The sequence below is a fragment of the Macadamia integrifolia genome, chromosome 2 (assembly GCF_013358625.1).
Source record: "Macadamia integrifolia cultivar HAES 741 chromosome 2, SCU_Mint_v3, whole genome shotgun sequence".
In the NCBI taxonomy this organism is placed as follows: Eukaryota; Viridiplantae; Streptophyta; class Magnoliopsida; order Proteales; family Proteaceae; genus Macadamia; species Macadamia integrifolia.
In genome coordinates this window covers 38,590,125-38,611,244 of record NC_056558.1, presented here as the reverse complement: position 1 = coordinate 38,611,244, position 21,120 = coordinate 38,590,125, and the positions used below count along the sequence as shown (strand labels likewise).

The 21,120-nt window shown below is 35.4% G+C and overlaps 4 protein-coding genes across 5 annotated transcripts; 3 read left to right on the top strand and 1 right to left on the bottom strand.

The window, feature by feature from the left end:
- Positions 1-1,783, top strand: LOC122061214 (transcription factor MYB36-like). Its single transcript, XM_042624426.1, has 3 exons — positions 1-260; positions 675-804; positions 885-1,783. The coding sequence occupies exons 1-3, from the start codon at positions 125-127 to the stop codon at positions 1,450-1,452; spliced, it is 834 nt and encodes a 277-aa protein (XP_042480360.1). The 5' UTR covers positions 1-124; the 3' UTR covers positions 1,453-1,783.
- Positions 1,784-5,768: 3,985 nt separating this feature from the next.
- On the bottom strand, positions 5,769-6,628 carry LOC122072087. The gene is made up of 2 exons (XM_042636631.1): positions 6,384-6,628; positions 5,769-6,306 (listed from the first exon to the last, which is right to left on the bottom strand). Exons 1-2 carry the CDS (start codon positions 6,547-6,549, stop codon positions 5,780-5,782), a joined length of 693 nt encoding a protein of 230 aa, XP_042492565.1. The 5' UTR covers positions 6,550-6,628; the 3' UTR covers positions 5,769-5,779.
- A 5,518-nt stretch (positions 6,629-12,146) lies between these two features.
- Positions 12,147-21,111, top strand: LOC122072243 (meiotic nuclear division protein 1 homolog). 2 transcript variants are annotated; one of them, XM_042636829.1, is made up of 11 exons: positions 12,147-12,380; positions 13,412-13,492; positions 15,229-15,345; positions 15,503-15,541; positions 15,680-15,787; positions 15,871-15,933; positions 16,024-16,075; positions 16,181-16,225; positions 16,330-16,409; positions 18,199-18,290; positions 20,732-21,111. In XM_042636829.1, exons 1-10 carry the CDS (start codon positions 12,378-12,380, stop codon positions 18,268-18,270), a joined length of 660 nt encoding a protein of 219 aa, XP_042492763.1. In that variant the 5' UTR covers positions 12,147-12,377; the 3' UTR covers positions 18,271-18,290; positions 20,732-21,111. The 2 variants fall into 2 exon arrangements, with proteins under 2 accessions (XP_042492763.1, XP_042492762.1); XM_042636828.1 differs by lacking the exon at positions 20,732-21,111 and having other exon boundaries at positions 12,148-12,380; positions 18,199-18,604.
- Positions 19,930-21,111, top strand: LOC122072244 (arabinogalactan protein 41-like). The gene is made up of 2 exons (XM_042636830.1): positions 19,930-20,194; positions 20,732-21,111. The coding sequence occupies exons 1-2, from the start codon at positions 20,083-20,085 to the stop codon at positions 20,803-20,805; spliced, it is 186 nt and encodes a 61-aa protein (XP_042492764.1). The 5' UTR covers positions 19,930-20,082; the 3' UTR covers positions 20,806-21,111.
- Positions 21,112-21,120: the final 9 nt, after the last annotated feature.

Below are 21,120 nucleotides of genomic sequence, written 5' to 3'. Positions count from 1 at the left end.
CTGTATCATCTTTAAAAGCTGCAACCAAGCAAATTAGTTTTTGCTTCTCAACCCCAAAAAACATCCTTTCCAAGTCTCTGTAAATCATCTCTTGTGTCAAGACTGGGTAATAGTGAGTGTGGCCATGGGGAGAGCTCCTTGCTGTGACAAAGCTAATGTGAAAAGAGGGCCATGGTCCCCTGAAGAAGACACAGCTCTCAAGAACTACCTAGAGAGATATGGCACTGGTGGTAACTGGATTGCTTTACCTCGCAAAGCAGGTCTTTCTTCTTCCCTTTTATCTTCTTCTCAATCTCTTCTTCCATATACCCATTTCATCAATTTCATTCCTTCCCACTCCAAAACCCACTTCCGATCTTGTTTCATATTTTGGGTTTTTCCTGATTTCCATTTTTCCATAGATTCGTTTGTTAATAATTTTAGATTCCCCCTTCTCTCTGCTAAGCCCAAGGAAAATGGAACTGGGGAAGGGGGGAAGGGGAGAAGAAGAGATTTCTTTGTTCCTACATTGCCTTCTCAATTACCGTAAGAGGAACTTTAATTTTTCTTCCTTGGATATATGAAAAATTTATCAAAAATCTGTCTTTGATCTAAGTGTTGGATACCCACTTACCCAGTTGCAGAGTTCTTTTCATTTCTCAGTTACTCATGTACTGTCAATTCTCTAATTTTAGGAATCAAACGTTGTGGGAAAAGCTGCCGTTTAAGATGGCTTAACTATCTCAGACCAGATATCAAGCATGGAGGTTTTACTGAAGAAGAAGACAACATAATCTGTACCCTCTACAATAATATAGGGAGCAGGCAAGTTTATTTCATTTCTCTCTCTTGATTCCTCTGTTTCATTCCCTTTTGTTAATTCTGAATTTTTTTTTCCTGTCCAGGTGGTCTGTCATTGCTTCTCATCTTCCAGGAAGAACTGATAATGATGTGAAGAATTACTGGAATACAAAGCTGAAGAAGAAACTAATGGCAGGAAATAATGGTCTCCCAAGCAATAATACTACTAATTCTTCTGCTTTAACTAAAGTTCAGACCAACAAGAATGGTTTTTCAACTAGTTTCAACACAAGCTACACACCACTGCCATTCTCCAATGAAGTTGGGTTTGGACAAAAATTGGACTCTCAAACTCTGGTTTCAGACCCAAGTCATTTCTTTCCTGAATTTGGAACAAGCACAAGTAACAGTTACAGTGTCTCATCATCTCAAGATGTTTCATCAGGTCTCTCATCAGTTGCTGCTGCTCCTTCTTCTTCTCTTCCCATGGATAACAGCTTATTTTCGTGGCCCGGAAACGGCAACGGAGGAGAAGAAGAAGATGGGTTCTTCAAGGATTTTGGATTTAGCCTTGCTCATGATGTGTTCAGTGGCTTTGGCTTTGGCTTTCAGGGGAAGATCAGTCATGAAGTTGCTCCAAGCTTAACTAACCCTCCTTACACTACTTTGTAAAGTTGCATTCTAATAGTTCAAATATCTCCCAACAGGAAATTAAGAGAGAGAGAGAGAGAGAGAGAGTAACTTCTAGTTTAGATTATGTTTTTCTTGATCAAGATGATAGTTGATCAAGATGATGGGGGAAGGAAGAAAATTATAGGTTCCATGTAAATGAAAAATTTCAAGTAAGGGGAACTATAGTAGTATTATTCCAATTTTTTTTTTTTTTTTCTTACTAAACTTTCATAGAACATGTCAGTAGTTGTCTTTGATTCTGTTTTTGTTTTTAAGATGAAATGTTCATGAATGTGAAGGGATGTCTTCAGCAAGACTGTTTGTTTCTGTCTAGTCAGTGGTCACGAAAGTTGCATGGGATGGCCAATTCAAAGCTGAAGAAAATGTCCCCATCACCACACTAACCATAAAGGCCTCTCTCTCTCTCTCTCTCTCTCTCTCTCTCTCTCTCTCTCTATGTGTGTCTATGTGTGACATAAATAAATAATAATGATTCTATCTCGTTCTTGATAAGTTTGAATCCATCATAGTAAAGAGTTTCTGAGAAACTTCATCCAATTGGTCTTGGGATAGTGATAAGAAATCTTCTATGGGATGTATAAGTTTTCCAATCTTATAACAATTAAGAATTGTGGAAAAGATTAGTTAAAGTCCTTAGACAAATAATTACATAGAGAAATACATTACTTAAATGCTAAGACAATGAAAGATTCCTGAATCATTAGAATGGAACACCGAACACATCTGTTTCTTATTTATAAAAATAGCAACTAGATTTGTTTATTGGCACATTTATCTTATATTTTTGTATGATTTGGAATAACTTGTGCAATTAGATCTAGTTTTGAGGATCAATAACCGTTTGATGGTGAGGGAATAATTGATAATTGGCTCTCTCATTACCATCATCATGGAACTTAGTCGTAGCATGTGGCTCTGAAGGGTTGTATATGGGTTAATGATTTTAAGGGAGAGAAATTGTGAAGGAGTATCCATGGAAGTGGCTTTTAAGTTATGTTGCAGTGTTTGATGGAGTCTAAATTTGTACATGTTGTCTATGTCATCATTTTAATATGATTTTTTTTTCTTTTAAATTAATTAATTTTTTTTGCCTTTTTTTTAAATATTGTATTAGATGCAATACAAGAATTGATGAAAAGCAAGGGGGAGAGCCTTATACACAGGTGCATGTACTCAATTCTTAATTTGAAAGCCTTATAGGTTGACAGTCGGTATTTACTATAATTAGTCATAACCCATCAATCTTCTTGTATGGATCTTCGCACTTGTCCTTGCTTTGAATCTCCCCACCCTAATAAGTTGGGATAAGGTTCTGAATGTTATTGTACATTGATAAGTATCGTAGAAATCAATACTTATCGACCTTCAGTTAGAAAACTTCTTCCAATTATGCTTCAGTTGTTTAATGAATTTGTTCCAAGGTTTTGAAATTTCTCCAATTTTCATGTTGCTTTGTCAAAAATGCTTAAGATTTGCATTAATGTCTTTCAAACACACTTTTTTTTTTTTTTTATTGCATCTTCATTTTTCAAATGGAAAAAGTCTAATGATTACTAAGCTTCTACAAGCAGTTAAACATTTTCATGTTGCCTTGTCAAAAATGCTTAAGATTTGCATTAATTTCTTTCAAACATATATATATATATATATATATATATATAATTTTGCATCTTCATTTTTCAAATGGAAAAAGTCTAATGATTACTAAGCTTCTACACGCGGTTAAACATTGGAATGTTCTAACAAAAATGCTAACCTCATAAACATGAAATTATGAGCTCATTGTGATGTCTAGCAATTACTTGAAAGTAAATTTAAATAATTATATTTCCCATTTCCTATTTTAGGGAATTTGTCCTGCCCAAAAGACCCGTTTGTATTGAGTCATAAGCAACAACCGTCAAGTTTTTCATGACCTTAGTAGAACCCATTTTCTAATTTCATTAAGAAATAATGTAATAATTATTGTTTGAAAAAATGGATACATGATTATCCTAGAATAATAATAATAATAATAATAATAATAAAAAGGATTAGGAGATTGCTACACTACTCTTGTTAATTAGCATAATTTAAAAACGTGGTAGGGTTTCCTATAAGTATAGTGTAAGAATGAATTAATCTGCACGTTACATGGCTACAACAATGAGGGATTAAAAATGATATCATCCATATGGAGTCCACATAATTAGAATAAAAGAGTGAGTATATTAATATAAACCCCATTATTTCTTATATGAGTAAAGTATAAAAAAATCTGTACAAGGACAATGTAACAATTATTTTTTGATTTAAAGATATTCAAAATCATTGAATAGACTATTCAAATCTAAGGGAAAAGAGATGCCCATCTTATATATTAATTAATATATCTAACCAATGGTCAAAATAATTTTGATTCAATGTTTGGAAAGTCCAATGACTCATTGTTTAAATGTAAATCATTTTTTCCAACTATTAAAAGCCTCAATTGTTGTGTATAGATAGAAGATAGATAGAACACTTGAGCAATGTGTTGTAAAGTCTTCACCTCTTTTTCCTTTTTTTTTTTTTAGGGTTGGTAGGGAGCAATTGTATAGTCTTCTTTTTGTTTGGTTCTTTGTACTTTGTTTGAACAGGTTAGGGCAATTGTATAGTCTTCTTTTGTTTGGTTCTATGTACCTCATCCCAAGCTATGGCTAAAATTTTTTGCTTTTCAGAAAAAAGAAAAAGTAAAATGATGTAATCTGTCTGATTGGCATCCGGGATGATTAATCATATTTAATGTTAGGTAATGGTTTCCTGTCCAGTCTCTGGTCCCACCTTTGACAACACATGTATGAGAATCACATTTTTCTTAAAAGAAACACATAGTTTGATCTTTTATCTAAAAGCTATCCAAAGACCAAATGTTGGGCGGCTGCAACCCTTAGTTCCTCTGACCACTAATTAATCAAAGTTTTCATTGGCTCATTTTGAAGTCAGTGATTCCACTCTTTCTTTCGTGATGGTAGGTTGTGTTTGGTATGTATTGTGAGAATAGAATTTAAAACGAATTCTGAAATTCAACTCTTCTTTATTTTTTCGCTTTAGATACTTTCTAGACCTTTAAATCTATTATGAGAATTCATACCAAAAGTGTCGGTTGTATTTTAAAAAACCCAACCATTGCATAGATTTAAATAAATAAATAAAGAAGAAGACGATTCAAAACCAATAAAACGGTAAAACTATTTTATAACCAGCCATGAATTTTACTTATTTATTAAAAAAAATTTTAAGTATTAATCAAATACATGAGATTCTTGGGGTTTGGATGTTAGTTATCCACACAGAAGGCAGAAGTAATAATCTCACAGAAATAAGCAGTTAGATGTCAAAACTTATAGGTACTTGGACACTCTTTCCTAATTGTTAACTTTTAAAAATAACTTCTATCCAAGTCAATGCACATCTTTTGTCTCCAATTCAACAACGTATTCCACATACATAGGCATTGAATTATTTATTTATTTATTTTTCTCAAAAAAAAATCAATAAATGTCTCTGAGCGACTAGTGAGCGTTCATTACTTGGAGAACAATCCTCTTATTTTTTAGTTATTTTTTCTCCTTTCACCATTGAAAAAACATGGTTAGAAAGGAGGGTTTTAAAAATAAGAATCAGTGAGAACTATCAATTTTGATTCAGATCATATTAGAATCAGACAGAATTTGTTCCAAGAACCTTAGCATCGGCCATTTGATTTGAAAACCAACCAATTTAGGGAATTTGGCATGAATATACAGATTAAGAGCGGTAGAAATTGGGATCGGTCCAAGTCAATTTTGATATGAATCAATCGATATTTGACATAGTAGTCAAAACGTCAAGGTGATCCAAGGCACTAGAGGGGGCTTAAACACAAGATGATACCAACAAGGCGTCCAAGACAACCAAGGTTCTTGGATGCCTAGGTGACACCTTGCCAACTATGATTTCCGATCTGATTCAGCAATTTTTAGAACCCTATTAGAAAGTAGGGGAAGTACATTCTATGGGAGAGTGCAATTCCTACGCAAGTGTGAAGGTCAATAAGTGCGCATGAGTAAGCACCCATAGAGGGGTCATTTTCCACTTCATGGGGGGCCGACTGATCTTTTCACTTTCCATGTGTTAAGGCGCAAGGGCCATGCTCCCCATAGAAACCATTTTCCCTAGAAAGTAATTTTTTTTTTTTTTTTTTTTTGGGTTAATGTATTAGAAAGCAACACAAATATGACATATAAGGGCTATTTGCTTCCATAAGGAGGGTTTTTTCTTTTATATATATGTTCTTATTTCTTACTCAGTACAAGGTAGCAATTTGAGGGTTACAAAAGACTTGTACTTCTTCTAGGGTTGCCCTAGAATCATCCCCAAACAAGGACTCCTTCCCATCTTTCCTCCTAGCATATGACAACCCCAACCTTGACTTGGCCTGCCTTAGGTCACCAATGCCTGAGTTTGTATCTGGCCCTGCAAAACCTCCCATAACAGGTGCAAGTGGTGGTCCTATAAGGAGCCCATCTGCCCCAAATTGAGGTCCTCCCCTGGCATAGTCAAACAGTGCAGCACCACTACCTCCTACTTTGGGTAACACAACAACCTCATCATCAATCTCTCCATTGTTGTTCCAGTAAAACAGGAATGCATCAAATGTGTCATAGTAATCATCAGTGCTCCTATAACCTTCAGGGCTGAATGCACCAAACTTGAAAGACTTGTTTGTGTAGCCAATTACCACACAAGGGCCCTTAAAATCACTAGAGTTGTGGAATGAGGTTGCACTGAATCCATCAATGGAAGCTCTATAACAACACTTGAGCTCTCTACCTGCCCATATCATCATCATTCAGTTTAAGAGAGAGTTTTGCTAGTGAGAGAAAGTGAGAGGAAGAGAGAGTACCTACCTTGCAAGAAAGTTGTGTCAAGTAGAGAAGGTGAGAAGGGAAGATCAATGTTATGGTACTTGGGTTGTGGTTTCTCTTCACTTGTTCTTTTGCTTTTGTTCCAATCAAAGAAGCTTGATGGGCTCTTCTTCCAAATTGAGAAGATGGAGTTTGACAAACAAGCCATCCAGATATGATATCTAAGGATAACTCTCACACACACACTCTCTATACCTCATCCCCTCTCTCTCATCCACCCACACTCATTCCTTATCGTTCCTTCTTTTTTTCTTTTTAATGTGATGCCATATGTCATTTTCCTATTGGGTGGTATCGTAATACACCCTAGCTAGATCCTAGCAAGGGCATGGTTCTACAAAAACAAAAAGATTTTTAAAGAAAATTTGTTTGAAGCAGAGGTCAGTTGATATAGCTGAAATTCTCTATTAGCTACATCTACAAGATTTTTGAATAAAAGCTCAAAAGATTCTCAAAGAGCTGTAAAAATACTTTCTTTTTTTTTTTTCCTGATTCAATTTCTAGGGATTCAATTGAATCCAATCTCCTATCTGGGGGTTTTAAAACTATTTTTTTAGGTTAAAAAAGCTTGGCAAGAAAAACGTAGCATCAGGATCTTCTTCAACTCATTCAACATACATCGAACAGCTGAGCGGACCTGAAGTGCATGTCTGAGTCCTCCCAAACGGTCCAATACACGTTAGAGAAGATCCAGATCTAAAAATGTAAGGCTTGTACTTACCTTTTTTAAGGGCACTTTTGATAACGTTTCTATCGTTTATGTTTCAAGAAATGGCCAAAACATAAATTTCTGTTTCTAGAAATAGAAATGGAATTGAAGATGTTTGATAAGTCATGTTTTTTGAAGTCGATAGCCACGAGTCGTTTCTAAAAACGACAAAACAAGTTCTGAGTTGTTTCTTGAACCATAAATAGTTAGAAATTTCACTTTCTATTTCTGAAAACAAATGAAACGAAACAGTTTTATCAAACGCTTTTTATTTCGTTTCTGTCGTTTCTATGTCGTTATCAAACGACCCCTAAGTAGAAGAACCCCAACCCATAGGAGAGGAAGGGAGGCTTTTCCTTACCCTTTTTTTATTATTATTATTATTTTTTTTAATCTAAGATAAGTATTTACCTCGCAATGTTAGGAGTGAGTACTTTGGAGTTGGAATCCGTAAAAGATATTGAAATTCCACCACTCATTATCCATTGGTCCTAACCTATTTGGACTCAAATCACAATCAAGATTTGAGGCTTTTGTGGGACCCATTATGTCAGTGTGGTATCGATGAGAGTGCTTCTCATACAAGCCTTTGAATCTTCAACCTCAAGGTTGCACACATATTGACAAACCATTGATAGGGGTGCTCTTCTTCATTACATGGAATGCGATGGGAGAAGGAAAGCCCGGGCCCAAATGATCAATGTTTTTGAAAAACGTAAAAACTGGACCTTGGATTGTTCAGGCCCACCAGTTGCATGGTTTTAGGTATCAATCGATCGACTGTATCGACCGATCTGTATCAGATATCAATAATTGATCGATATTTAGGATCGGATTGGCTGTATTAACCGATCTGTAGCAGAATATCAATATTTGATATCGATCAAATATCAATGAAATCAGAACAAGGAGGGGTAAAATGGTCTAAATAAACCCGTATCAATATTTTGAAGGGCAAAACAATCTGATTGTTACAGTGCACCAGTTAGGCGGCCCGAATTATCCAATGTCGGACGGTGAATATTCCTTGAGAAGAAACATTGACTTTTCAACCACCTTGAAATTTTGGTAGAGGTCCAGAAAATTCAAAAGATGCCCAATTTTTTCTGGTTCACCAGTTCGTTGAAAATAAAAAACATAGAGAGCCTAGCCTGTGGTCCAAATTGACTATAATGCAACATATTTAGACGTGATGAGAGGGAAAGTAAGGAAACTTAAAAGACATGTGGGCCCCAAGCAATTATGAGTCAATAACTCGTGAAAGTCCACACTTGGGCTTTCCTAATTCATCCTTTACTTCCTCGAACCATCCTCTCTCTCTCTCTCTCTCTCCATCTCTCTCTCTCTCTCATATGATTGTTAGTATCGGTATCGTATCAGTTGTATCAGTTGTAATGTATCGGTATTAGCTGAAATCGATTCCTAATGCCCGATTGATCTGAATCGATTATCCATATCATTTCAAGGGTAAAACAATACAAAATGTATTTTTTTCATAAAGTAAGGGTAAAAGTGACCCATAAGCACCAATCCGATCGGTATCAAATTTTTTTTTTATTATATTGGGATCGGTATCGTTAGAGACTAATACTCGTAGCAATACCGAGAACTAAATCCTTGCTCTTGTCCACATTCTTTAGAACATTGCAATGAGCATCCAGTGGCTGGGAGCATTCGGACACATCGCCTAAGAGGTTCCCAATCGTTGGATGCTCATTGCAATGTTGCAGTGGTTGCAGAGGATGTGAAGGCCTCTCTCTCTCTCTGGGTTGGGTTCAAAAATAGCAAATCAGATCTTGAATCGTCCGATTCATATCAATGATCATTGATCCTGTTTCATGATGATTCAATATTGTCGATTCTTAGATAAAAACACTCCCTCTCATAAGATTCTCCCATTATTGAGTCCATTAGACATTAATTAATTTAGGAAACCCTAAACCCTTTTTGGGTTCAGTAACTTCAGTTAGTATCATTACTGGGGTATTGTTGTGGTCCAGGGCTCATGACTTCTTGTCATTAGGGTGCATACCTACTCCTCACTTTTGGGTTATTTGGAAGGTTTTAGGTTTTGGGGATGGGTTTTAGGGTTTCTAAAATCTGAATTTGAGGCCCATGGTTTGCTATTAAAACAAAGGATCTGCAACAAAAAGCGGTCCCGGCAATTTGTTCCTTTTCTCTCTGTCCTCACATTGAATCATAATTAGGGCTGCTTAGTTCTTTATGGCTTGACATGAATATGAATATATTCCTTCTCATGTATCTAACCAAGAACTGAAGCATATTATTAACTTTCTTAAATTAAGGGTTGTTCTTTAAAACATTGATCCATTTATTCATGGCCGCCTACTTGGAAATTATTCTACTAGGAATGGTCTTGAAAATTAATGAAATTTTAACTTTTTAATGAACTTGAACCATATGGGTTAACATCATGAACCCAACCTATATTTGGGTGCTTTTTATGGAAAATTTAGTTCATTTTTTAAGATCTTAAGAATTTAAGGAGGCGGTGACCTTTTTTGGGTACTTATTGTGATTATGACTAAGTTTCCCTTGATTGCACCGCGTGATCCTAGGGTCCGAAAACCCCCTACCCCTCCCCCCTATCCGCCCCCACATCCCTAATCTTTCGCGGTGAATGAATTTTCAATCACCTTGGATATCGGGAAACTCGATCCTTGTGATAAAATAGACAAGTGATATTAGTACTTTTGACGGACTGAATTTCTCTACGCCCATGGTGAAGAAGGAATTTCCACGTTTAAGGACATCAAACTCTTTTGATTAGTATGGAAAAAGATAGTTTCTACATTATTAATTGGATATGCATAATAAAAATTGAAAACTTAATGATGACACGAGAGTATAATCACATGATCACATCACCAGTAAAAAAAGATATTTTTCTATTCCATGGGTGAAGGATACTTAATCCACTATTGATTTGGAAGGGTCAAACCCCTTCCCCCCTTTCCCTTTGTTAAAAAGAAATATGGGCCCCAAGCCCTTTTTGAATCAATAGCTCGTGAAGTCCACAGTCAATAAATTGAACCCAACCCTTTAATTAAATTATATTCAAAAAATTTCTCAAACCTTTGTTAACAAAAAAGAAATTGAAAAAAAAAAAAAGTATCATTAAAGCCATGAATGCAATACATAAGAAATTGAGAAAAATAAAATATTATTTATTTATATTTTAAATGAAAATAAATTTTATTTGAATAGATAACTATGATAGTTAAATATTAAATATTTATAACATTTTATGCTCCACTTGACTTGCCATATGACAGACAATACATTGACATTACACTAAGGTACAATAGTAGTATTCCTATGGCAATTCACCATTCAAATTTATATATCTTCGGAAGAAAATAAATCAAATACAAAAATAAATAATGCAACATTAAACACTATATTTCAAATTATCTTCTAATTTTATATGACATGTGCCCACTGCATGTACGTGTGCGTGACATGGATGGGTAGTTGGGATTTGGCTATATATGTATTAAGAAGTTTAAAAGATGTGCTTGTGAGTTTCCAATTTGAATACAAATACCTAAAGAGAATCTAGGAGGTTTTAATACATTTCTTCTTTTTTTTTTCAGTGAAATATTTTAATAATTTTTTATTTTTATTTTTGGTAGAAATGTTTTAATACATTATAGCTAAGAAACACAAAAGAGACAATATGGTAAATAATAATTTAATGGAGAGAATATTGGGAGGGATAAAAAAATAAAGAAGAAAATTAAAATGGATGAGAGATTAACAACCATTATAAAATATAAATACAACATTTGTATTTATTTTTTATTTTAAATAAATATTAAAATATTTATTGTCCAATAATAATAACAAATCTCAAAAGTAATAGTGCGGGCAGCCGACCCTCATTTGACCAAAAATTTTTTGCTCTTTAAGCAAGACACTTACACCTCTATGAAAATTAAAGAGAATCTTTGAGCTTGCTTGGTATTGTGCTTAGAGCATAAATACATGACCATATGTTGTGAAAAGTAATAATCAAATGAGAGATAGATCCCCCATCCCTCTCAATGATAATGAGGGAGGATTGGGGTTCATTGCACCCCCCACCCAAAAAAAAAAAAAAAAAAAAATCATCAATGGCCATTAACTGAAATCACTTCTATTGTGATGCTTCATGAATATTCATGAACTCATTACTATACGGCAAATGAATTTGATGATTTTAGGAGAAAATAGTAGAGTTGACTCTTGCCACTGCTTACTTTCCTTAAGACTATAGACGTCCGTTATGGTGCAATCTGACGTAATGTGAATCAACTGCCGTTTGGACTAGTTCTTGCACTCACTTACTGGGTCATATCGAGACACACGCGGGTTGTGCTTAATCATTCAAGACAAGAGAATAACAACACTTTCTCAAACAACAATAAAATTATAAGCAAAATAGAGTAGGAGTTTGAGAGAGCATGTGAGGAAAAGATAAAGAAGAAGAGTTTAGAACACTTAAAATTATCTCCTAGAGTGTCCATGACATCCAAAGAAGCCTAGAAAATGTGAAACCTTTTCATAAATTATAAATGGTTAATTACATGAAAATTAATATTTACACCACGGTCCCTCATTCATTGATTCATTTTTTTTTTTTTTTTTTTTTTATCTTTTTTCCTATTTCTCTTAGGAAAGAAGAAGTTAAGTCATCATAGAGACCTTTCATTTTTTTCGTCTTATTTTTAGGATATATAAATATCACTAATGGCAAAAATAAAAGGGTCGCTAGGTTCAATCAGGGTCAGCCCAGCCCTAAAATGGCAAAAATTAAGTGTGGGCAAATCAATCAAAGTCAACCTGGACCAATCCAGCCCAATATTAAATTGGGCTGAGCCTGACATATTTGGGCCTGGGCTGAGATATCTAGGCTTGGGCCAAGTAAGAGAACTTGAAGTTGGGCTGGGGTTTTAAAAACCCGAACCAGCCCGCCCATTGACACCCTTAAAGACATTTACATCTGTAATTACGACCCAAGGACTGACCGACCACTCTCCCGGATCTCGCTCTGCGGCTCTGCCAAACAGAAGCATAGAAAGACGGGACTGGGAAGGAATTCTATCTCCAAGTGGGGTTTTTCGGTAATTTGAAATCCCGCAAGAACAACTATAGAGTCTCCCGCCAAAAGTAGACTACATTTCGTGAACTGAACGATCCACTCCACAATCCACATCGCTTCTTCAGTCTTTCTCCTGACAAGAACGCAAGAAAGAGGTTTCAACATGGTAAATCAACTCCCTGAAACCCTAATTTTTTTGTAGTTTTCTGTCTCTGTTCCTTATACAGATCAAATGCGATCGCCTTTTCTTGTCTTTGTTTTCACATAGAACTTGCTAATTAGCTGTTTCTCTTCCGACGTAATTCGGAATTTTAGGTTTTTTTTTTTTTTTTTCCTTGAAAAATGAATTCTAGTGTTTTTTTTTTTATTCTTGACATTAAAATTCTGGTGTTTCCATCACTTATTGTTTTGATCAATTAATCCCTTACATAATAATCTGGAATTCGTACCTGAACTCATAGTATTAAGTTTTCTCTAGTTTTTTTTTTTTTTTTTTTTTTGTCAGTGTTTAGTTGTAATTCACGCGATCTCTGTTAAGTAATTGGTGAATACTAGAACAGATAGGTAAACTTTGTGCATGAAAAATCAACTAGCTTAATCATCTTGTCATCAACTGGGCTACAAAATCAAAAAGGGAATAATGTGATCAAATTGCAAATCCTTAAACCGACTATACTCTCCCCTCCGGTAGAGGTTTTGATTATATCTTAAATTTCTGCAATAGATATAAGAGGAGAAAGAGCCCCTACAAAGCATGCAAGTGAAAGCCAAATCTTTAGTCATTTGGTGGGGTTCACTAGCATATGATCTTCTTAATAAAAATGTTCTTGATCTGCATATGGGAGATGGTATTGCATCCTTCCATTTTTTTTTTTTAATCAAAGTGATAAGATCAAATCTATGCCAAATGTGTCTAAAATGTCCCAATTAAGTCAAAGACTGTATACTTAATAGATGCCAACTTACAATATTAGAAACAAAAAGAGAGGCTACGAAGAGGGCCATAGGCTTGTTTGAAGTAAATAAATAGGTGTAGGAGGAATCACATTATTTACCGAGTAACTTCACTTCCTCTCAGTGTGGACTCAATTTTGTTACCTTTGCTTCTACGTAAGTATATTCATCCCCCTGTTAATGTAATTCTCCTACCATGGATGGAATTTGATCTGTGAATCTTCTTATTTGTGCGTTTTGCAGTCAAAGAAAAGAGGGCTTTCTTTGGAAGATAAACGTGAACAAATTCTTAAAATCTTCTATGAATCTCAAGACTTCTTCCTTGTGAGTGAAGCTATAAATGTTTCTCACATTTTTAGTTCTCACAAACTCCATGTTTTCCTTGCAGTTTGATCGAGCACAACATAAGGAACCAGCCTCTGCTTCTGGGAAACTTTTTTTTTTTTTGAATTAATTGATTTTTCTCATATTATTTCTGTTTCCTTTTTGTGTCCTACCTTCAAATTTGTTTGGAATATTGATGTTGACCTGCAAGTTACTTTCTGAATATTTATGACGATGTTTTATGTATCATTGCACACCTGCTATATGTTATTATGTTTCTTGTATCTGGATTCGATCCTCATATTTGTTTCCCTTTCACAAGAGAAGAGATTCTGCATATTAATGAAGTCCAATTCATGTTCAGAAGACTGATATTATCCATCCGCTAGTCAAATAAGTTAAAATTTGGATGGAATAGTCTCGAGAATTGCTGGATCTGTAGTTGCTCATTGGAACACTCCCCCTCCCCCCTTGTTTTTCCTCCTTTTGTTGTGTTCCCTTCAGCCATCACTGTAAAACAGAAGTTTGTTTTGAATTTACAGAGTTTGCACACATTAATGAAGAGTTCATTCCTGATGAAAAATATTGATATTATTTATCTGCTGGTCAAATAAGTTCTAACAGCATACTGTATTCACAGACTCACAGGTATAAGAGGGGTTATATTGTTAGAGTTCCATTCTCTTGGCTGTGCACTATCATTCTTCACTCAGGATAAAGAAATCATGAGACTCTTCATGTTATCATGGGTGTAAAGCAGTTTTTTCACAGCTTATTGCAACTCATAATTCACTTTGAAGCATTTAATGTTTCTAGCATTCCTCAGAATTTTGAGAAATCTGAAGTTTTATAAAGATATGTAGTTTAGAAAAACCATCACGTGGATCTTAGTTGTTTCTCCAATATATCGTATAATTCGTGTTGGCTATTACCTGTGTATGCTCTGGAGATAGAGTTTACTATTTATTTATGTATTGCATTTTACTGAATTATTATTAACTTGGATCAAGGGTCTCTAAGATTTGCTTTTGATATGTTTTAGCAAAAGTAACTCTCTAGCATTGGTAAATTTTATCTGCTTGCATTTTCATAGTATATCAGTAACTGGGGGTATTATTAAATCCACCTGCATGTAGATAAATGCTTTGATCACCTTACCCGCTTTCTTCCAACCAGCTATATATGTCTAGGAACTTCAGATATATCTTCTGTTGCTATGTATTTCTTCATTTGGGTGGTTGGGGGTACGAGTATACTGTTGTAATGAAGTGTGAATCCTAGGCAGATCTGAACTAGGAACATTTCACTAAAGGCTGAAACCTTGGATGTTGATTTTCTTGGCATTTAACAAATTATATACACCATAATTGATGAGCTTCAGCATCCAGCTATTGCTTAGTACTGTCTCAATGAAATTGACACAGGGCTGAGTGCTAACATCACACAATTGTTCTTTAAGAACTCCATGGATTCTCCTGTTTTATCTCTCTAGATTCAAATACTTATCTTTGTCTATCGTGTATTTGCCAGAGGGTTACAGTCATTCGTTAGAGCTTACGCTACATTTTTTTTCTTTTTGATACTTACACTACATGGTTAGATAGCCTTTCTTTTTGCCCTACTCTTTTTTTCTTGGTCTGATGGTTGACATTGTTCTTGAAGGACTCCATGGATTCACCTTGATCCACTATTTGTCTTTCCATATTCAATGACTTAAGTTCTGTCTACAATTTCAGCTTAGAGAACTAGAGAAGTTGGGCCCCAAGAAAGGTGTTATCAGTCAGTCTGTGAAAGATGTTGTGCAAAGTCTGGTGGATGATGACCTTGTTTTGAAGGACAAGATAGGCATCTCTGTAAGTATTTGGTTCAATAGGAAATATGAATATTCAGTGTGTGCACATGAAGGATATGTATTTGTGTTGTATTGCCCATCCTACTTGGATGTTAGAACTTCCTCCATACACGCTTGTCTGGATTTCATCTATGCTAAGTTCATTTTCCCACTTCCAGGTTTACTTTTGGAGTCTTCCAAGTTGTGCTGGAAATCAGGTGAAGATTTGAGTCCCCAGTCCTCTCTCTCCTCCCACCCCCTTGATGGCTTTGCCTGCTTTATGAAGTGGTTTTGTGTTTAAATGATAGTGTATCCATCTTCATCTTTATTATGATCATCATTTCATTGTTGTATAGCTGAGGAATGTGCACCGCAAACTAGAATCTGATCTTGAAATTGGTACGAAAAGGCTTCCAGAACTTATGGACCGGAGGGATGGATTAAAGAAGGGCAGAGAGGAATCTGTAAGTGTTTATAGTTTTTCTAAAATTACTAATAGAGATTAAGTTTTGGGATTTTCCATTTACCTTTCAAGGCTTCATTACAGGATGAGCGAGGGCAGGCCTTGGATGAGTTGAAAGCCATTGAAGTCAAGTATAACGAGCTGAAGGTAGTTTCAAATATCCATTTTTGCTCCAGACTGAATATTTTGAAATCCTTATGGAAGTTTACGGCTGGAGGCTGTGCTCTGATTTTGCAGGATGAATTGGGGAGATATGCTGACAATGATCCAGCTGCCCTTGAAGCAATGAGTCTGTGAAAAACAACCTTATGCGTATTATTATTCTTTAATAAATGGTTTTGTGGCATCTCTCCAAAATTTTCCTAGACAAACACTTTTATTTTCACATTTGCAGGTAATGCAATTGAGGTTGCCCATGCAGCATCTAACAGGTGGACAGGTATTATACATATTCCATCTTCTCTTTTTCTCTACAAGGTGGAGCAACATTAAGCACTCCATGGCCCGTTGACTTATACTTACAGCACTGGAACCATTCTGCAGACAATATCTTCACAGTAAGGCAGTGGTGTTCAAACAATTTTCCCGAAGCCAAAGAACAACTTGAACACATGTACAGGGAGGTAAGTTATTGATTATTCCTTCAATATGCATGTGATTGCACATGCTTGCTGTGAAGCACTATCATATTCCTGTTCCTTCTTGTCCCATGCAAGGATGATCCAACAAAAACATAAGCACATTTGTTGTTTGGTATTTGATATGCACAGAATTTTTGTGCATGATGGGAATCAGAACTTTCTGCTATTTCATTATTATGTTGTCCAATCAATTGAAGTCCTGGACTATGTGTTTCCCAACTGCTGTGATAAAATATGATGAATTCCAGTGTAATGCATCCCAAGGCTTGTTGCAGTCTAATGAAATTGACAATACCTTGTTAGTGGGAGTTTACCACAAATCATGCCTGTTAGACCAATCACACATATGGAAACACAAAGCAAGTGGATTTTGTGTAAAGTTGTCCCTTGTTGAATTTAATTATGGAAGCCCTGGCTTTTCTTTAACATTCTAGATCTCTTAACTGCAGAATTCCCACACCTGTTGGTTTGTTGTAGACACCGAGTCCTGGTAAAATGATTAATCTGTCTCTTGGATTTGCAGATGTAGGTTTGTTCAATGATCAGCGTAGACATAGAGAAATAAAAAATTTAATAGCAATGCTAGGACGACCCAGGGGTCAGCTAACTAGCAGAAGCCTCCTATTGCTTCAGTGCACTAAGGTATCACCCTAGCGTTTTCTAAAATATAATTTAGGATAGACTTGAGACTTGGAGGATACTTTCTATATTGGATTCTAGTTATAACTGTCTTTATCTGAATAACTGTTTACCTTTGATACGATAATGAGAGAAACCTAGAGAAAGGAGGAAACATGACCTTCAGTCAGGTCAGTCAAAATAAAGAAGCAAAGTCTCAGCTTTTTCCCGTAACTTGCTGGCCACATTCTTTTTTTTTTTTAATCTTAAATCAAAATCAGAAAGGAGAGAAAACCAGATAAATATAACAATCTTAATGTTTGCATGATACTATAACAAGGCAACATTGTTGATAAGTGTCTACACTACAGAGGCTATGAGGAACTAAACCTGAAGAGAGTCAGTATTAATGGGATCCCAAATTAAATTTTCAAAACTCATGTGTGGAATAAGAAGGTTCATTCCTTGTTTTTCTTGGTTTGTTCGTGTGAGACTTCTAAGGCTCTAAGCAGACAACATAGATGAAAATGAAATTTCGGAGCAAAATGGCTGCAAGAATCTGGGGAATCAGGGGAATGGAAACCAGAATGTAATGCCTATCGAAGCTCCTGGTTGGTGTAAGAATTTAATCTCATCCACCGATACCCTCACCCTCAAAAAAAACAAAAAATTATCCTACTTGTTAGATGCATTAAGCATATTCTCCCATGTTATATGGCCTTTTTCCTATATTATGTGGAATTTTATGTACCTAAATTCTGAATATCCCTGGTAAAAGTACTGAACTGATATAAATTATGGTGCATACTGCTATAACCTTCTTTTAATTGCCTTTTTCTTATTCCCATAAATCTTTAAGTCTGGTGGAAAAGGGTTTACAAAATACTTTTAATGTGATTTATCATTATGTTATTCTCAAGAGCTGTCAGTGTCTTACTTGTTTTTTGGGTATACAAGCAAAATGACAAGTTTAATTACCCTCTTTGAATGAAGTACGTTATACTAAGAAGGCAAAAAAGTAAGATTATAACTTCTTTTGCTCTCACTTCAGTTACAACAAGATTTTCCCTATAAATATACTTATTTAGAGAGAATACTCTCATTACACATATTTGTAGTTTTCATGACATCGTTTTTCCCAATCCAACTGCAGGTAGGAATAGCAGATGACTTTGATTATTTGGAGCCCTCAGTGTTGCTCCCACCCAACATAGTTGGTGATTAGATCCTGAAAGGTATCTAAAGGTAAATTTGTCTCCAAGAGTTTGAATATGTTGGATACTTTGAACGTTGTTGTTGTTCCAGAAAGACCCAGTCTAGAAAGGATGCTGAGTATTACAAAAGACTTCCCAAGTCACATGCATTCTTCTCCCTTACTTTTTTGAAGATGCTTCATCCTTACAATTACATCAATAGCATTATCATCTGTTACAAAACTATGGATATGGAGGCTACGTGATTCTTTGCCAATACATTCAGTCTCCTATTAATGGTCCATAGCCCGATGATAAGAAGCTTATGATCTCTGTAGAATGGAATCCCATTTCATTTGTGGTTTAGTTGTGTTATATATATATATATAATAAATCGAAACGAACCTAATAACAAATTGATAAGAGAAAGTGATAAGAAAACAAAATTGATAGAAATTGAATTTTCCCTTGGGCTTAGTTTGGTTGTAGGAAGTGGAGAAAAGAAAAGGAAAAAAAAAATTGAATTTGAGAAGGGAGATAAACAAATAAGTCAATGATTGCAGTATGATGCCATTTTGTTTTTATGATGAAATCATTGCTTTATGTGTATTTTTCTCCTCAAATTTAAAATTCTTTAAATATTTTATTTTCTATTGATTTCTTGACGATCAAATTAAGGCACCGTTTGATAATGTTTCTGTTATTTCTGTGTCTTGAAATAGCACAGAAACAACAGAAACGGCTTTTCACATTTTCAAAAAAAAAAAAGGATTTTTAGGTGTTTGATAAACCTATTTCTCAAAACATTTTTTGTAGACATAATGTCACTAAAAACCCCAATAGTATCATCGGATGTTCAAAAGGGAGAGAGGGTTCAATTGCATCTTTTTAGGTTTAAATAGTTGAGAGATTTATTGGAAACAACAGCCTTCTTTTCTCTGAAATTCTTTTTTGGAACAATGGACTTGTTTCGTCAAAGTCGTTTCGTCAAAGTCGTTTTTAGAATTGTAAATAGGTATAAATTTTGATTTATGTTTCTAGAAATAGGTGAAACATAACAATTTTATCAAACGCTTTTTAGGTTATTTCTCCGTTTCTGAGAACAAGAAAGCGCAGAAGCAGAACGTTGTCAAATGGTGCCCAAGCCTTGTCATTATGTTTTCGATTTATTCGTTCTCACCAATGGATTTTAATCGATACCACATATCGGTAGGGGAGATCGCATCCGTTTGTTTTAAAGCACTTCGGAACTTGTTTGTAACGAATTGAGATCTATACACGTACATTCACTTGCTCATATGCTTCAAGTACCAATACTTGTCCCATTTATTGCCACAGGACGAAGAGGATTATTTATGCAAAAAAAAAAAAAAATTGGGTAAAGAGTGTTAGCACATGAGCATACCAGAAAGAGAGGAATTTTAGAAGGTGGTGAGATTATACTAAATTACTAAAATGTATCTTCCAACCCAATCATGGGATGCATGTGGAGACCCCGGGGGTTTCGCAATTCACCAATAAATGAGAACGTGCAGGATACATATCATCCGTACACGCGGTGAACATCTAGTGGCACCAGGACAGATCTGTTGCTTATGCTGTCATGCACTGTGACCATCGTTGTAGGCCAGACTGTCTGGATTCTAAAAGAGATTCTTTTTCCCTCAATTCAGTTTCTTTTATATAAGCCCTAGTAAATGCAACAATGATTCAGTTTCGAGTTTCAGGCCAGCCACCAAGCCCCAATTCTTGTATCTCTCAAGCTTGTTAACACAGGAGTAGATAGAGAGAGAGAGAGGGGGGGGGGTTGAAAGTGAAAGGCTTGGACTTTGAAATTCGATTCAATGGAGTTGTTGAGAGTTTCGTTTACAACAATGGCGGTTGTGGCTCTTCTCCTTGCTCTGATTTGCCCTGCCATTAATGCTCAGAGCCCTGCACCTGCTCCTTCAAGCGATGGTTTGTATGCCCAACCCATGGTTTCCCTTCTCTTTCTACTTCTCATTACATCTTTGGAAATTCTTTGTATCCTTTCTTAAATCATTCTCTTTCTTACATGGCTGTGTGTTTTTGGCTTTTCCCCCATAAACCAGAGGCACAGAGAGACAGAGGGGTAGAGGTAGATCTTGATCCACTAATATCTGGGTGATTGATTATGTTTAAATGGGGGGAAGCATTTGAAGGTTGGAATTAACAATTTGATTCATTTGGTGGTGTTATCAAATGAGAATTTTAGATTATGAATCTAAAAATGCATTCAGAAGCAAGAAAATAGAGAAGAATGAGTTTCAGAATACATTCTAGACCCAGAATCTATTCCGAGAATGAATAACAAAAACACAGCCTTAGACTTAATTAGGTTTTGTGAAATTCTAAAGGCTTAGCAGAGCTACCTGGGCTGTTTGGATTTATTTTGCATGCTTAAACACTATAGGTAGGTAGCTAAATGGTAATGTGATCCTGGGCATTGAATTTGTTTTTGGGTAATTTTTGCAGGAGTAGCTATAGATCAAGGAATAGCTTATGTGCTCATGCTGGCTGCCCTGGTGCTCACCTACATTATTCATTAAAACTCTTATAAAGCAGGGATGTGGAAAGAGAGATTGATAGATAGATATGTTAAGTTCCTGGCATTCAAAACAGATTTTTTTTTTCTTGTTTTCTTTTTTAAATCTTCCCCTCTTGTTTTCTGCTTGGGGAATTTCTTGTTGTTCCAATTTCATCATGACTTTAATAACCCTAAATCCTTTTTCCTCCTTTCTTTAGCTTTCTTTTCCTCATCTCCCCATTTGAGAAGGCTCAAAATAAGCAGTTGTGATGCTTCTATCAAATTTATGATTACCTTGTAATAAGTCATAGAAAGCTTTTTTGAAGTAGTTATTTGC

Excerpts from the sequence above, each read along its gene's own strand:
- LOC122061214 (XM_042624426.1), top strand. The coding sequence starts at position 125 with ATGGGGAGAGCTCCTTGCTGTGACAAAGCTAATGTGAAAAGAGGGCCA. Across the intron at positions 261-674 it reads TGCTTTACCTCGCAAAGCAG|GAATCAAACGTTGTGGGAAA; the intron begins GTCTTTCTTCTT and ends CTCTAATTTTAG. Across the intron at positions 805-884 it reads TACAATAATATAGGGAGCAG|GTGGTCTGTCATTGCTTCTC; the intron begins GCAAGTTTATTT and ends TTTCCTGTCCAG.
- LOC122072087 (XM_042636631.1), bottom strand. The coding sequence starts at position 6,549 with ATGGCTTGTTTGTCAAACTCCATCTTCTCAATTTGGAAGAAGAGCCCA. Across the intron at positions 6,307-6,383 it reads TGACACAACTTTCTTGCAAG|GTAGAGAGCTCAAGTGTTGT; the intron begins GTAGGTACTCTC and ends TGATATGGGCAG.
- LOC122072243 (XM_042636829.1), top strand. Across the intron at positions 15,542-15,679 it reads CAAGTTGTGCTGGAAATCAG|CTGAGGAATGTGCACCGCAA; the intron begins GTGAAGATTTGA and ends ATTGTTGTATAG. Across the intron at positions 15,788-15,870 it reads AGAAGGGCAGAGAGGAATCT|GATGAGCGAGGGCAGGCCTT; the intron begins GTAAGTGTTTAT and ends GCTTCATTACAG.
- LOC122072244 (XM_042636830.1), top strand. The coding sequence starts at position 20,083 with ATGGAGTTGTTGAGAGTTTCGTTTACAACAATGGCGGTTGTGGCTCTT. Across the intron at positions 20,195-20,731 it reads ACCTGCTCCTTCAAGCGATG|GAGTAGCTATAGATCAAGGA; the intron begins GTTTGTATGCCC and ends TAATTTTTGCAG.